Here is a 15647-nt window from a genome sequence, read left to right on the forward strand (position 1 = left end):
TGCAGTTCTAAACAAAGCATCATGGCGGGATCTACATGTGAAGCGGAGTACATAGCTGCTTCGGAAGCAGCAAATGAAGGAGTCTGGATGAAGGAGTTCATATCCGATCTAGGTGTCATACCTAGTGCATCGGGTCCACTGAAAATCTTTTGTGACAATACTGGTGCAATTGCCTTGGCAAAGGAATCTAGATTTCACAAGAGAACCAAACACATCAAGAGACGCTTCAATTCCATCCGCGATCAAGTCAAGGAGGGAGACATAGAGATTTGCAAGATACATACAGATCTGAATGTTGCAGACCCGTTGACTAAGCCTCTCTCACGAGCAAAACATGATCAGCACCAAGACTCCATGGGTGTTAGAATCATTACTGTGTAATCTAGATTATTGACTCTAGTGCAAGTGGGAGACTGACGGAAATATGCCCTAGAGGCAATAATAAAATTGTTATTTATATTTCCTTATATCATGATAAATGTTTATTATTCATGCTAGAATTGTATTAACCAGAAACTTAGTACATGTGTGAATACATAGACAAACAGAGTGTCACTAGTATGCCTCTACTTGACTAGCTCGTTGAATCAAAGATGGTTATGTTTCTTAGCCATAGACATGAGTTGTCATTTGATTAACGGGATCACATCATTAGAGAATGATGTGATTGACTTGACCCATTCCGTTAGCTTAGCACTTGATCGTTTAGTATATTGCTATTGCTTTCTTCATGATTTATACATGTTCCTATGACTATGAGTTATGCAACTCCCGAATACCGGAGGAACACTTTGTGTGCTACCAAACGTCACAATGTAACTGGGTGATTATAAAGGTGCTCTACAGGTGTCTCTGATGGTACTTGTTGAGTTGGCATAGATCAAGATTAGGATTTGTCACTCCGATTGTCAGAGAGGTATCTCTGGGCCCTCTCGGTCATGCACATCACTATAAGCCTTGCAAGCAATGTAACTAATGAGTTAGTTGCGGGATGATGCATTACGGAACGAGTAAAGAGACTTGCCGGTAACGAGATTGAACTAGGTATTGAGATACCGACGATCGAATCTCGGGCAAGTAACATACCGATGACAAAGAGAACAACGTATGTTGTTATAAAGATCTTCGTAGAATATGTGGGAGCCAATATGAACATCCAGGTTCCGCTATTGGTTATTGACCGGAGACGTGTCTCGGTCATGTCTACATAGTTCTCGAACCCGTAGGGTCCGCACGCTTAACGTTCGGTGACGATCGGTATTATGAGTTTATGTGTTTTGATGTACCGAAGGCAGTTTGGAGTCCCGAATGTGATCACGGACATGACGAGGAGTCTCAAAATGGTCGAGACATAAAGATTGATATATTGGACGCCTATATTCGGACACCGGAAGTGTTCCGGGTGATTTCAGAGAAAACCGTAGTGCCGGAGGCTTCCCGGAACCCCCCCCCCCCTCCCCGGGAGAACTAACGGGCCAATGGGCCTTAGTGGAGAGAGAGGACCGGCTAGGGCAGGCCGCGCGCCCCCTCACCCTCTGTTCCGAATTGGACTAGGGAAGGGGGCGGCGCCCCCTTTCCTTCTCCCTCTCCTCCTTCCTTTCCCCCTCCTAGTAGGAGTAGGAAAGGGGAGTCCTACTCCTACTAGGAGGAGGAGGACTCCTCTCCTGGCGCGCCACAAGGGTCGGCCGGCCTCCCCCCTTGCTCCTTTATATACGGGGGCAGGGGGCACCCTAGAACACACAAGTTGATTGTTTCCAGCCGTGTGCGGTGCCCCCCTCCACCATAATCCACCTCAGTCATATCGTAATAGTGTTTAGGCGAAGCCCTGCGCCGGTAGCTTCATCATCACTGTCATCACGCCGTCGTGCTGACGAAGCTCTTCCCCGACACTCTGCTGGATCGTGAGTTCGTGGGACGTCACCGAGCCAAATGTGTGCAGATCGCGGAGGTGTCGTACCTTCGGTGCTAGGATCGGTCGATCGTGAAGACGTATGACTACATCAATCGTGTTGTCATAACGCTTCCGCTTATGGTCTACGAGGGTACGTAGACAACACTCTCCCCTCTTGTTGCTATGCATCCTCATGATCTTGCGTGTGCGTAGGAATTTTTTGGCAATTACTACGTTCCCCCAACATACTCCAGCCTGAGCACGCTTAACTTTCGAGTTCTATTCCCCCTAGTTCCCAAGTCTTCACTTGTTGTTTTGCTGACAATAGTAAGCTGTCAATCCTATTAACCATCAAGAGTTTCGCTTGAGCATGAAGTCACACGTTCACCGTTTGAGTTTGAAACTATTATTCTAAAAAAAAAAATTATTTAGTAACACTAATATTTCTTGAATAAGTAGTTGGACCATAGTTTGACCACAGTTTGACCAGATTTAACCAAAATTCAAAAAAACTAAAATTTGAGCATATCTCTTTTCCTTTTAGAATTTGAGGATTCTAAAAAAATTCAAAACGGCCTACGGCGGTCAAAATCGGATGCGGATTTTTGTGCTGAACATTTTGATATATTATACTTTTTTCGACATCATATGCAAAAGATATAGTCGTTTTACTTTTTCATCACAATGTTTTGCATAACATGTCTAAACTTATGTTTTTAAATTTACCTAACTACTGGATGTAGTAACATAACTACATCTCGAAGGATTTAAAAATTTTAAGTTTTTATCATTTTCTTTTGATCTTTTTTTAACTGAAAAGGCGATACACGCGGGGGGTTGAGTTTGAAAATTGCCCTCTAGTCCCGGTTTGTGTCTCCAACCGGGACTAAAGGTTAGACCTCTTTAGTCCCGGTTTGTGACACAAACCGGGACTATAGGTTAGCCCTTTAGTCCCGATTTGTGACACGAACTGGGACTAGAGGGGCTCGTGGGGCCCCGGTCTGACGCCAGCCTGCCATCACCCCTTTAGTACCGGTTCGTGGCACGAACCGGTACTAAAGGTTCAACACGAACTGGGACTAATGCATAGTCATTCGAACCGAGACTAACGGTACCATTAGTACCGGGCCAAAATCGAACCGGGACTAATGTGTCTCACGTAAGGTCGTTTTTCTACTAGTGGTCCTGGACTAGGGGGTACCAACCTAGTCGGCCCAAAATTCCTCGGATGGGCCTGTAGGTGAAGGAAATATGCCCTAGAGGCAATAATAAATTTATTATTTATTTCCTTATATCATGATAAATGTTTATTATTCATGCTAGAATTGTATTAACCGGAAACATGATACATGTGTGAATACATAGACAAACAGCGTGTCACTAGTATGCCTCTACTTGACTAGCTCGTTGATCAAAGATGGTTATGTTTCCTAGCCATAGACATGAGTTGTCATTTGATTAACGGGACCATATCATTAGGAGAATGATGTGATTGACTTGACCCATTCCGTTAGCTTAGCACAATCGTTTAGTATTCTGCTATTGCTTTCTTCATGACTTATACATGTTCCTATGACTATGAGATTATGCAACTCCCGTTTACCGGAGGAACACTTTGTGTGCTACCAAACGTCACAACGTAAATGGGTGATTATAAAGGTGCTCTACAGGTGCTTCCAAAGGTACTTGTTGGGTTGGCGTATTTCGAGATTAGGATTTGTCACTCCGATTGTCGGAGAGGTATCTCTGGACCCTCTCGGTAATGCACATCACTTAAGCCTTGCAAGCATTGCAACTAATGAGTTTGTTGCGAGATGATGTATTACGGAACGAGTAAAGAGACTTGCCGGTAACGAGATTGAACTAGGTATTAAGATACCGACGATCGAATCTCGGGCAAGTAACATACCGATGACAAAGGGAACAACGTATGTTGTTATGCGGTTTGACCGATAAAGATCTTCGTAGAATATGTGGGAGCCAATATGGGCATCCAGGTCCTGCTATTGGTTATTGACCGAAGACGTGTCTCGGTCATGTCTACATAGTTCTCGAACCCGTAGGGTCCGCACGCTTAACGTTATGATGACAGTTTTATTATGAGTTTATGAGTTTTGATGTACCGAAGGAGTTCAGAGTCCCGGATGAGATCGGGGACATGACGAGGAGTCTCGAAATGGTCGAGACGTAAAGATCGATATATTGGATGACTATATTCGGACATCGGAAAGGTTCCGAGTGATTCGGGTATTTTTCGGAGTACCGAAGAGTTACGGGAATTCGTATTGGGCCTTAATGGGCCATACGGGAAAGGAGAGAAAGGCCCCAAAGGGTGGCCGCACCCCTCCCCATGGACTAGTCCGAATTGGACTAGGGAGGGGGGCGCCCCCTTCCTTCCTTCTCCTTCTCCCTTCCCTTTTCCTACTCCAACAAGGAAAGGAGGAGTCCTACTCCCGGTGGGAGTAGGACTCCCCCCTTGGCGCGCCCTCCTCCTAGGCCGGCCGCCTCCCCCCCCCCTTGCTCCTTTATATACGAGGGCAGGGGGGCACCCCAAAGACATAACAATTGATCTATTGATCTCTTAGCCGTGTGCGGTGCCCCCCTCCACCATATTACACCTCGATAATATCGTAGCGGTGCTTAGGCGAAGCCCTGCGTCGGTTGAACATCATCATCGTCACCACGCCGTCGTGCTGACGGAACTCTCCCTCAAAGCTCGGCTGGATCGGAGTTCGAGGGACATCATCGAGCTGAACGTGTGCTGAACTCGGAGGTGCCGTACGTTCGGTACTTGGATCGGTCGGATCGTGAAGACGTACGACTACATCAACCGCGTTGTGTTAACGCTTCGAAGTTCTAACTAATCAAGTAGGAGTTTACCCACGAGAGTTAGAGGCTGCATCATCAAAGGGGTATAGAAATAATTCAGAAGCACTATGGCCTGAAGCGAAGGGCAGGAACGAACGGAATCAATGTGTTCCAATTTATCCGGAGTAAGGACAGCAGCTGCCGTGGACAACACTCTCCCCTCTCGTTGCTATGCATCACCATGATCTTGCGTGTGCGTAGGAAATTTTTGAAATTACTATGTTCCCCAACAGTAGGCTCTCATTCTCCTTCGGGTGGACTCTAGAAGCTACATGCCTGGATGTGAAACACTGCATCTATTGAAGACTTGGCGTATACTCCAAGACATATCCTGTCGCCTCCATGCGTACCCCTAGATACCGACCATATAACCCTAGATGCCCTACCTGGCGTGTATATAAGCCAGAGGGTTTAGCTTGTAGAGGGGATCCATTGACAATTACATTCACCTAGCCCTAGAGTTAGGTTTCTCCTTAGGATCTCAAAGTAGATCAAGCTTGTACTCTATGCATCATCATCAATACAATCAAAACAGGACGTAGGGTATCACATCTTCGAGAGGGTCCGAACCTAGGTAAATATTGTGTCGTTCGTCTCTGTTACCACTGATCTGAGATCCACATCACGAGACCCCTACCCCGAGGTCTGCCGGTTTTACCACCGACACCGGGAAATTGAAGACTCAAACACTTACCATCAGATTTAGCATGATCTCATTGAGCACCATTTGCAAAGCTATGGGCAGTAATAAAATCTGCCATTTTTACATTCATTTAATTTAATTTTTACATTAAATATTTAATTCATGTTTGATTTGTATCATCGTTGTATTCGGAACAATTCTTGTATTGAATTATAAGTTTAGCTCTTAGATATGAATATTTATTGTAATTTGGATGATTGTTGTATTGTGATATTCAGATTTTAGTTTATATTGATTTGAATAATCTTATATCTTATATTTACTAATTAAAAGCATCATACAAGGCTCCACGTTAATCCTAAGAATTAAGTAATTACGTCCGTCTAATTAATATATACTGTATCCATAGCCGTTGATTAGGCGTAACAAGCCCGCCAGCTATCCCATGTGTGTGAGTCGTCCTGACCATGGTCTTTATCTCCCCATGATTCCCCAAGTAAACATGTTGAGTTTGTTGCCCCGTCGAGATAGATGCCATGGCCAAAAGCGTTGGGGCAAGCCCAATCCAGTGATCGCCCCGATGAAATTCACCGAGGACTTTCTGGCGAGCGTCGTTGTGCTGCCCAAAGCTGACACCATAATTGGTGCTACCAGTGCACCGATCCCTCGTTACACATTCAAAAATGTTCAAAAACATCCTTAAAAATTTTAGAGCATTGACACAACATTAATATATGTTGTCACAAAAATTCAAATCAAAATTCAAAACATTGCACGAGATACAAAAATGATAAATTTGACATTGAATAGTAGATAACACAAGTTGGGCTTTATTTTTGGCCCATTAGCACACTGATGTCAAATTTGTCATTTTTATATCTTGAGCAATGTTACGAATTTTGATTCAAATTTTTGTGACAACTTACATTGATATTGTGTCAATGCACTAAATTTTTTTCAAATTTTTTTCAAACATTTTTGAGTGTGCAACGGAGTCCGGTGCACCGGTAGCACCAATTGCTCCGGTGCACCAGATACGTTCCCTATGTGCTGAAGATGTGTTTGGTCTTGAAAACGACATAGATGAAGCTAGCCAGCTGCTGGATGTCTAGGTGATGCACATACGTACAATGATTGATTCTAGAGACCATGCATGCCACCGACGTACGACGTCCAGGCTTTTGAGCAGATGAATTGTTGGAGAGGAACATGCTACGTGTCTCATGTATCCTTCTTTTTCAGATTTGCAACGTGAATCTTTCCTTCCTTTCCAGATTTTTTCGTTGTGTACGGCTTGCCGGCGCATCAGAGCATTTCTAACAGACCCCATAAAAAGCTTCCACCCGTAAAATAACTGCCAAAATGCGGGTCGGCGCGAAAAATCCCGCCCGAACAGACCCCGCAAGCGCGGCCGGCCCACAAAAAATTTGAGGGCCACGGCAAAATTTTGACCCCAACCCGCGAATACGCGGGTCCCCCTCCCCCGGCCCGTCGGTGCCCTGCATATAGCGGGAGCGGTTGGTGGGGAGGACATTTCAGCCCGCGCTTTTCCCCACCTACCGCCTCCCCGCTCCCCCTCGCCCGTCGTCAGGCCGCCGCCCACGATTCTGGCGAAAGTAGCCGGCGGGATCACGCCGAAAGGCCGTCACACGCATCAAGTTGCCCTCCGCCCTCCCCTCTTGCATCGGCGGGCCGGAAAGTTATAGAGCCGCGGCCCTTCATCGCAGGCGGCGGGTTTGGCTTTTCCGGTCGCCGATTGCTGCGCCAAGCGATGGAATGGTCGGGGAGCACCTCGCGCAACCCCGACAAAGTCCCATTGCCGCATGCAGGTACGGGTTTGTCCTGTCGCCGCCGCCGACGGTTTGCCGGCATGGATTCGACCGGCTGTCCGTCGGGCTCGGCGCTCGCGCGGAGGCTCTGTGGCTCGCTGATGCCACTCATACAGTGCGACGACTGCACGCAGACAGTGTTGCGGCTAACTTCGGGCACGCCGAAGCACCCCGGATGGGTGTTCTTCAAATGCGAAAACGACGGGGTACATGTTGTTTTCATTCGGCTTTGGCACCGCATTCTTTGGTTCAATTGTGATAGCTCATTTCGAACATCATCATATGTATAGGAAGATGGATGCTCATTTTGATTTTGGGAAGGTGAATACATTGATTTATTGAAGTTATGGAAATTAGAAATCTTCTAAAATGCATAATTGTGGTTCTTGTTTTCTTTGGTCTTGCTATTCTAGCAAATATTTGGTCATGTTCTATGTATCCAATGTTGTTGAAAAAGAAAAGAAATGCATTATCTTGTGTCAAATTGAGGTCAAATTTAGAATTTGCGGGCCGGCGACAGCGGCGTCAGACCAGGCCCCGCAAAGCCGACTCGTAAAAGAGCATATTCCGCAAATATCCTTTTATACAGGTCAGTTTTGCGGGGTCTACCTCTGCGGTCGCCCGCGCCGGCCCGCAAAATCATTTTTTCGTGAACTGCATACATATTTTGTGGATCGGCTTTTTGCAGGTGCTCTCACGTTTCCGGCCAGAGAATGCTTGCTCCAGGAGTAGCCGATATCAACACATGACATAATGTCCGTCTAGAAATCTGCTTTGCTTGCTGGTAAGAAATTTTGGCATCGTCAATCAAAATAACCAGATATCGATCTTGGCTAGCACGGCAAGATTTTCTACAGCCAACGATGCAAAAAAAAGTATTCTAAAAAGCAATTTAAAAAATAAAATTTACAAATTGATCTAGGGGCGGTTTGTTTCTTCATATATTGTTATTTTTTATTTGTTGACGAGGTGCTTACTAAATCTCCCGTGCTTATGATTTATTGGGCATTTGAATATATGCACAAAATTTAGTTGGCAAGCTTCCCATGCATACGCCTGAACTCCAGCTTGAATCAAAAGAGTGGCATGGGTCGACCTGCACTAATTGGACATAATGATAAATTAACTTGGGGAAATAAAAAAATTTAAATACAAAATATTTACATGCACGTAAAACATATATAGAAATGTATATACATATGTGGAAACATGATCATTTTCAAGCTGAGAAAAATAAAAGAAGTTAAGTTACCTGCACTACGCGACACTAGCTATACTTAATATGCCGAAAAATGTTGTTAAACTACAGTAAGTATATATACCGTAAATTATCATATTATTTTCTTAGAGTGAAAAATATCACATTTTTTAATCAAAATTTACATATGTATATCCTATGACACTTCTACATATGTCGATTTTAACATTTTTTTTAATACTTAAAACTAACTAATGTAGTGATCGAGTTAAAATGGTTAGATTTACTGTTGAGAAGAAATAAGTTAACATGTGAGAATAATCATATAGTACTCTGAACTGAACTAAATAACTTATGTTTTAGTAGAAGAGAAAACAATAAGTTATGTGTCACTTGAAGTTTTGGTTTCGGCATCCATAAAGGAACTTCTTTGCACACAAATTCACGTTTATGCAAACTCAAGGGTAATGTGGTCACGGTCAACGTGGAAGATTCATCTATACACTGAGTTTATGCAAATTCCATGTAACGCGTCGGATGACAACTTTTAACAACATGAAATAAGCATGCTCTACATTGAATTAATGCTGGAGTAATCAGACTCATTACTAAAAAATGCCAGAAATCCAATGGACTGGAGGAATGCTACCGGTTAGTTTAGCAGCCTTGACACAATTATTTTCAAACCTATATACATGTCACTTTTGTTTAGACCAATTACCTGTGTGTTTTATATTTGTGGCATTAAGTCTGACGCCCTTCCATGGTTTTTTTTTTTTGCAACAATTCCGTGGTATATTAGTGAAGATAGGAAACCCTTTTCCTATAGATTTAACTGTACGAATGCACTGATTAAACAATTATGTATGTTTATTTGACAAAATCACACACAAATATACGAGGATTCAAGTCTTCTGCCATGAGGAAATAAGCATACATTGCTACGAGAAACTTTAACCAATCATCAACATGAAAATGTAACAATAAGTAAAAGGTGGTGGAAACACTACTCCATGGGTGGTGCCAGCATGTAGAAGCTAGAGGGAGAGAACCGCAAAAAATTAAGGTCCATCGAGGAAAAGTACAATTTCCATTGGTTCTTTAGTATTTGGATGATTGTTTTTTCGATTTAAGGGCTGACACGGGCAGCGGCGGAACAAACCTCGCGAATATTCTGTTTTACTGTTCAGCCTTGCGGGGTCTGTTTCATTGCAGGATATTCTGTTCATAATTATGTCACATCTAGATGTGATCTAGACAAACCCTTAAAAAACAAACAAGAACAATGTAGTCAACATAACCCAAACATCATAACCTAAACAAGAACATAACCCAGTCGTCCTTACAAGTTCATCGGCTACCAGGACCTGAAGATTCTGCCCTAAAAAAAGACCAGAAGATTCTGCTTTGATCCTGCTGTCGAACAAACACTAAACAGGTGCACGCCCGAATTGGTTAACGTAAACGAGCGGTTCGAGAGGCGTGACACGTATCTTGGTTGGGTGGGTTTCTTCTTGCTTGACTCGTATCGACACATCATTGAGTTCGCTGCCGCACGGCTTGCCGGCCTCCGCATGGTAGTACGTGACCATCCTGCCGTGCATCCACAGATAGCCGCCGCCTCCAAGCGTCGGGCCGTGGACCAACGAATCCACCGACGGCGCGAACTGCGTGATGGTCGTCATGCCAGGCCTACAGGTCTTCCACTCAGCTGGGCCATCGTAGTCGATCATCGGCTTCCGCTCACACATCTCCTGAAACGCCCGAGCGCGATCCTCCATGCTTGGCTCCGGCGGCGGCGGCGGTGGCGCGCCGGATGACCCCGCGGGAGCCGACACCTGATTAAATCACAAACCAACTTAGCCCAGATTTGATCAACAGATTTACCTAGCCAAGCACGTAAAGTTTGAGATTTCGAGGATCGAGACCTCGATTATTTTGTAGGGGATGAAATGGCATCCGGCGGCCAAGTCTAGGGACGGGACCGCCGTGCACGGCCCGATCGCCTCCTTGGCGGGCTCCTGCAGCGCGCGCGCGGCGCCGGCTTCGGTCTCGAAGACGACCACCGCCCTCATCAGGAGGATGCAGATCGCGACTGCCTCGACGCCGACGAACGCGGCGCGCACGTCCTCTGGGCCTTTCAACGAGCGGAGTTGGACCAGGACGAGGCGGCGGTGGAGGTCGGAGGTGTCCCCGGACCCGGAGAGCTGGTTCGCGACCGGGGCGAGGAGGCTGCGTACCACGGATGCCGTGGCGGCGTCGTCGCCGTAGACGCGGCGAAGCATTATCACGTCCCTTCGTACCGGGATCTCCATGCTAATCAGGCTAATTTGCTGTTTAAGTGTCGTTGATCTGAATCTCAGAACTAAGATCTGGGTGCTTCTCTTGATCTGAAATATATGTAGGGGAGTTGTGGTCGGGTCCAACTTTTATGCCGGTTTCGGGTCCGATTAAGACTAAACAAACGAGAGATTATAGCTAGGCAAACAGACAAAGGCGACTACTATGAGTCATCCGACGAAATCAATCCGGTCGCCAGCCGCCGTCCGATCGATCCATTCGTTCCAGCCCTTAGATACGTCAATGCACGCTGACCCTTCTCTCTCGCCCCGGATTCAATTATCAGCCCCTCTGCTCTGATCTAGCAACACCGCAAGTTGCCGGCGAGCGTCCATCGCAACACCGGAGAGCCGCCATGACGAGAGCTCCATAGCAATATGATAGGTGCAAACACGTTGAACGAGTTCATGCCCGAGGGTGCCTCGATTTTCACGTCCTAGGGTCGAATCGGGAGGGATAACTAGCTGTAATCATCCAGGACAACTAGATTTATACCTGCCAAGGTTGGATGCAGCCCGTATGTTGGGATGGTTGACTTGAGCTATAAGAACTCCAACCCGTTGTCCGAACAATTACAGAACCACAAATCGGGACTAACCCACATAAAACGGTTGAAACCGTAGAGTGCGAATTATGAGGAACCAGAGGTTCCTTCTCGCAAATCCGGATGAGAACTCACAAGAGCAAATGTAGTAAGGATCTCTCGGATCTCTAGCAGTCTTCCTGCGTATTGTAGCCGAATGGTTTGGCAAAAGGTTTCTAAAAGGATGGGGAAGATGGGGTTTTATAGTAGGGACAACCCCCCTTAGCTAGGTGTGAAAAAGTTTCAAAAGTAATCAGCTTTGCATGGCTTCCTTGGGGGAATAAGCAGTTAACTTCGGAAGTTGTGGGGGAGTTCCTTCGTGAAGCCTTGGCAGTCTGAACACCTTCCACAAGAATGACTAGACTGTTTGATTGACAAGTTCAAATCATGTGAGTTTTTTTTTTTGCATTGAAAAGTAAATTTGATGTAGCTTTTGATGATGTACCCCTATGGACCCGTCTCTCCTTCAAATGGGTGTGACACAACGGAACATCAGAGGTAAAAACTGACAGCATCAGCTTCACTTGAAACTTGTTTTTGACAAAACTTGTTTCTTCGACTTTCTTTTTCATGAGCTAAGATGTTGTTTGCGTCTTTGATATTACACCTGAAATAAGCAACAAGGAGATGAAAGTGCAGCCATGTGTTCAAGATTGTAGTATGAACTTAAGTTAGCCTTCACCTGGCCATGTATTTGTTTGACGCAAATTATTATGATTTCTCTTTTGATGTCCAGGGCTGTATCGATTTTTGTCATGTCCTCATCACAACACCCAAAAACGGTACGTGTAGCCGCCAAGGAGCACTAACACCAAAGAGCCCCCCCCCCCCCATCGGTGATGCCGCATCGAGCCGTCGGCGAAGCTCCATTGCAACCACGACGAAGCTCCTGCGACCCGGCGGCGCTCCATTGCAGCACCGACGATGACAGCGGATGCTGCGATGCAGCACACGGTGGCCATGGCGGAAGCTGCAACGCATCGCATAGCAACGATGACGCAACCTGATTTGTCGGAGCTGCAGTGGAGCAGCGGGCGCGAGGCGACTACGGTTTGCAACTGATGTGTAGAGCATGGCGTGTAGGAGCAAGCATTGCAGAAACGCGAGTGGTAGCGGCACCGGTCTAGGGCGACGGGCAATTGTGCTGCCACGGCTGCGATGTGCCGCGGGAAGAAGAAAAAGGAGGAGAAGAACAAGCGACTCAACACTTTCTGCAGGAAAGAGAGATACGGGAGGAAAGGACAAGGGAGAGAGTGAGATAAGCGGCTCGTTGGGCTTATCGGACATGTGGTGCTCGTCAAAGGCGACTTACAAAGCACGTTGAGCGGCTGGTTTTTTTTTGAAATAAACATGTACTTTATTAATTAGAAATAATAGTTACATCGTCAATAAGTAAATGAACAATATCCCTCATAGGCTCCTTAAATCAGTCCGTAGTGACTGAAAATTTTGCTAGCCTAGCAATTTCATGAGCCACCTTATTTGCTTCCCTATTATAATGTTCAAATCTAACAAGCAGAAAATCACAAGCTATGAAATAGCAATCATCGAACACTGCTGCCGCCGCTCCTGCCGAATGTCCTTCATTTTTCATTACTTCAATCACCTCCATATTGTCAGAATTAACAAGAAGACGATTGCATCCCGCCTTTTGTGCAAGGGATAGGCCGAATCTTAGAGCCAAAGCTTCTGTTGTTAATACGTCAGCACACCAATCAATCCTTCAGTTTCCACCAACAATGAATTTTCCATTATCATCTCTGAGAACAGCCCCAGCTGTGCCCGTAAGTAAATCATGATCATAAGAGGCATCGACATTAAGCTTAACAAGACCCATTGAAGGTCTTCTCCATCCTCCTGATTTACTAATTGCCTTAGGAGAGTGTGCATTAACATAGTTAACCGTTATAGCCCGGGCACTCATGAAAATTTGGTTTCCTAGAAAATACAAAAGCAAGGGTGACTGCTTGATTGATTTCCTAGAAAATCAGACGGTTGATTTGAAACGTTTCCACATACAAAAGTAAGGGCGGCCGCTAGGAATCAATCGACTGATTTCGTAGAAAAATCAGCCCCGCGACGCTTGATAACCCCTGCGAGGTCAGCAACGACGCCCTGCCGCTGCATCGGCATCGACAAACTCGCAGCGGCGGCGATGTTGCGACACCCCGACAAGTGCAGAGCCGGTGAGGAGCGACGGCGGCCGCTGTTCATTCATTCCACAAACTGAAAAAGTGACCAAACAAAGGGGCATATTTCCCGAACAAAAAATCAGCCCGTTTCTGCTGATTCCCTGCCCGGATAAAGCATCAACACTTCAACTAATTCTCAAAAAATAAAAATAAAAATCAACACTTCAACTAAAAGCTCCCTCAAAATAAAAGCTCCACATAATTAAAATGACAGCAATTCACATTCATAATTAACCTACTTCATGGGCATCTCATACTGCCCGATACACCTTAATTAGAACACTGATTTAGTACGTGCTTACCAATGGATACTGGTAGAAGATAGATAGTAATGTAAGTCGCAAGACCAATGGATACGAGTAGAAGATAGTTGATGTCAGTCAGTCACGTATAAGAGATCAAGAAGATAGCTCCCTCTCCTGCAGCCAGTCCTGCAAGAACTCCTTGATCTCCTCGAACTCCTCGGCGTCCTGCGACGCCAGGTCGAACACCTTCCGCCCCAGCGCCTCCATCTCGCCGAGCCGCTCGCGCCTTGTGTCACCCCGCCGCAGCAGCCGTCCCAGCTTGCAGCACTTCGGTATGGAGGACGCCTTTTCGTGCTGCAGCACGTGGAGGATGTGCCGGCATGGCAAGCCGTCGCGCTCCATCTTCCGGCAGCTGCACTTGAAGACGGCGCTCGAGTGCGTCTCCTTGTCGTCGTTGGCGCGGTCGTGGAACTGCAACACGCTGAAGAGGTCGCCGTGGAGATCCAGCGTGTAGACCTTGTGGCCGGAGCCGTCGCAGCTGCTGCTCAGGGTGTCCACGATCTCGAAGTCGTCCAGCGCCTTGATCTCCTCCAGCACGATGGCGAAGTTGGCCGGCGTGAAGGACCGCGCCGCGTCTTCCTCGAGGCGCTCGTGCTCGGTGGTCAGCTCAACGCGGGACTTGTCGGCCTCCTCGTCCAGCTCGGCCTCCTGCGCGCGCATGTACTTGCCCCTGGAGTCCGCGCGCTGGAGCAGGGCGAGCAGCGTCATGTCCTCTGAGAAGCGCGTGCGCAGGCCGGAAGATTGGCAGAGACACTCCGCGTCCTCGTCTTCGTCTCTCGCCATGCCGAGGAAGAACTTGTCGCGGACGAAGGCGGCGGCCCAGAGCTCCCTCTTCACGTACATCCTGCAGAGCCACTCCTGGTTGCTCGCCGTCCTGTGGCTGGCCACCAAACTGCGCCACCGCTCCTCGAACTCCACCGGCGAGCAGCCGTCCTCGAACATCAGCGACCTGAAGCCGTCCTGGTCCGACCAGCCGCCGAGGTGCTCCCTGACGCCTTCCTCCAGGTGGCACGAGCAGATCCGGTGGTTGGACAGCGGGAGCACGGTCTCGACGGCGTGGACCAGCGCGTCGCCGCCGTCGGTGATCACGGACTTGGGCCTCTCCTGGCCCATGGACATCGCGAAGGCCCGCAACAGCCAGACATAGGAGTCGGGGGACTGGTCCGCGAGGACGGCGCAGCCGAGGAGCACGGGGCGGCGGTGGTGGTTCATGCCGAGGAAGGGGACGAAGGCCGCGCCGTACCTGTTCGTCCCGAGCGCGGTGTCGATCACGACGACGTCGTCGCAGCGGCCGCAGCCGCTGGCGCGCGCGTCGGCGTCGGCCCAGAAGAGCCTCTTGAGGCGGCCCGCGGCATCGACCTCGTACTGGTAGAAATGGTCAGGGTCGTCCTCGTTCTTCCTGCGGCGCAGTTCGCCGAGAACCGCCGCCGTGTCGTCGCTGCCGATCAGCGCCATGGTCGGTCTTGTGCGGCCTAACAGGTGGCCAGAAAATCAATTCGAAAAATCAAACGAGAAGGCGATCGATCGACACGTTGAAATGCAAGCTCGAACGAGTAAAGCAAACCAAAGTAGGGCGATTGGCGAGTAGTAACAGGGACCGGGGCGAGCGGGTACCTCCGGGCTGCGGCGGCCGAAGGGGGAGGGGCGGCGGCGGCTGCGGAGATGGCTTTTGGGGCAGCAGGAGGAATTGTGGCGAGAGAGAGTACGCAAGCGTGGAGCTAGGGCCTAAACATTAGGGCCTGGGCCGTGGCAACGGATCAGATCGGGTACACCGGACGGTGTGTTATCCAAAAAAAAA

General features: G+C 47.6%; 1 protein-coding gene across 1 annotated transcript; it reads right to left on the reverse strand.

Annotated features, from left to right (window-relative positions):
• Positions 1 to 13439: 13439 nt before the first annotated feature.
• On the reverse strand, positions 13440 to 15425 carry LOC109760177 (protein FAR1-RELATED SEQUENCE 7-like). The gene has a single exon (XM_020319007.3). It carries the CDS (start codon positions 15302 to 15304, stop codon positions 13943 to 13945), a length of 1362 nt encoding a protein of 453 aa, XP_020174596.1. The 5' UTR covers positions 15305 to 15425; the 3' UTR covers positions 13440 to 13942.
• Positions 15426 to 15647: the final 222 nt, after the last annotated feature.

Source organism: Aegilops tauschii, chromosome 2 (assembly GCF_002575655.3).
Source record: "Aegilops tauschii subsp. strangulata cultivar AL8/78 chromosome 2, Aet v6.0, whole genome shotgun sequence".
Taxonomy (NCBI): Eukaryota; Viridiplantae; Streptophyta; class Magnoliopsida; order Poales; family Poaceae; genus Aegilops; species Aegilops tauschii.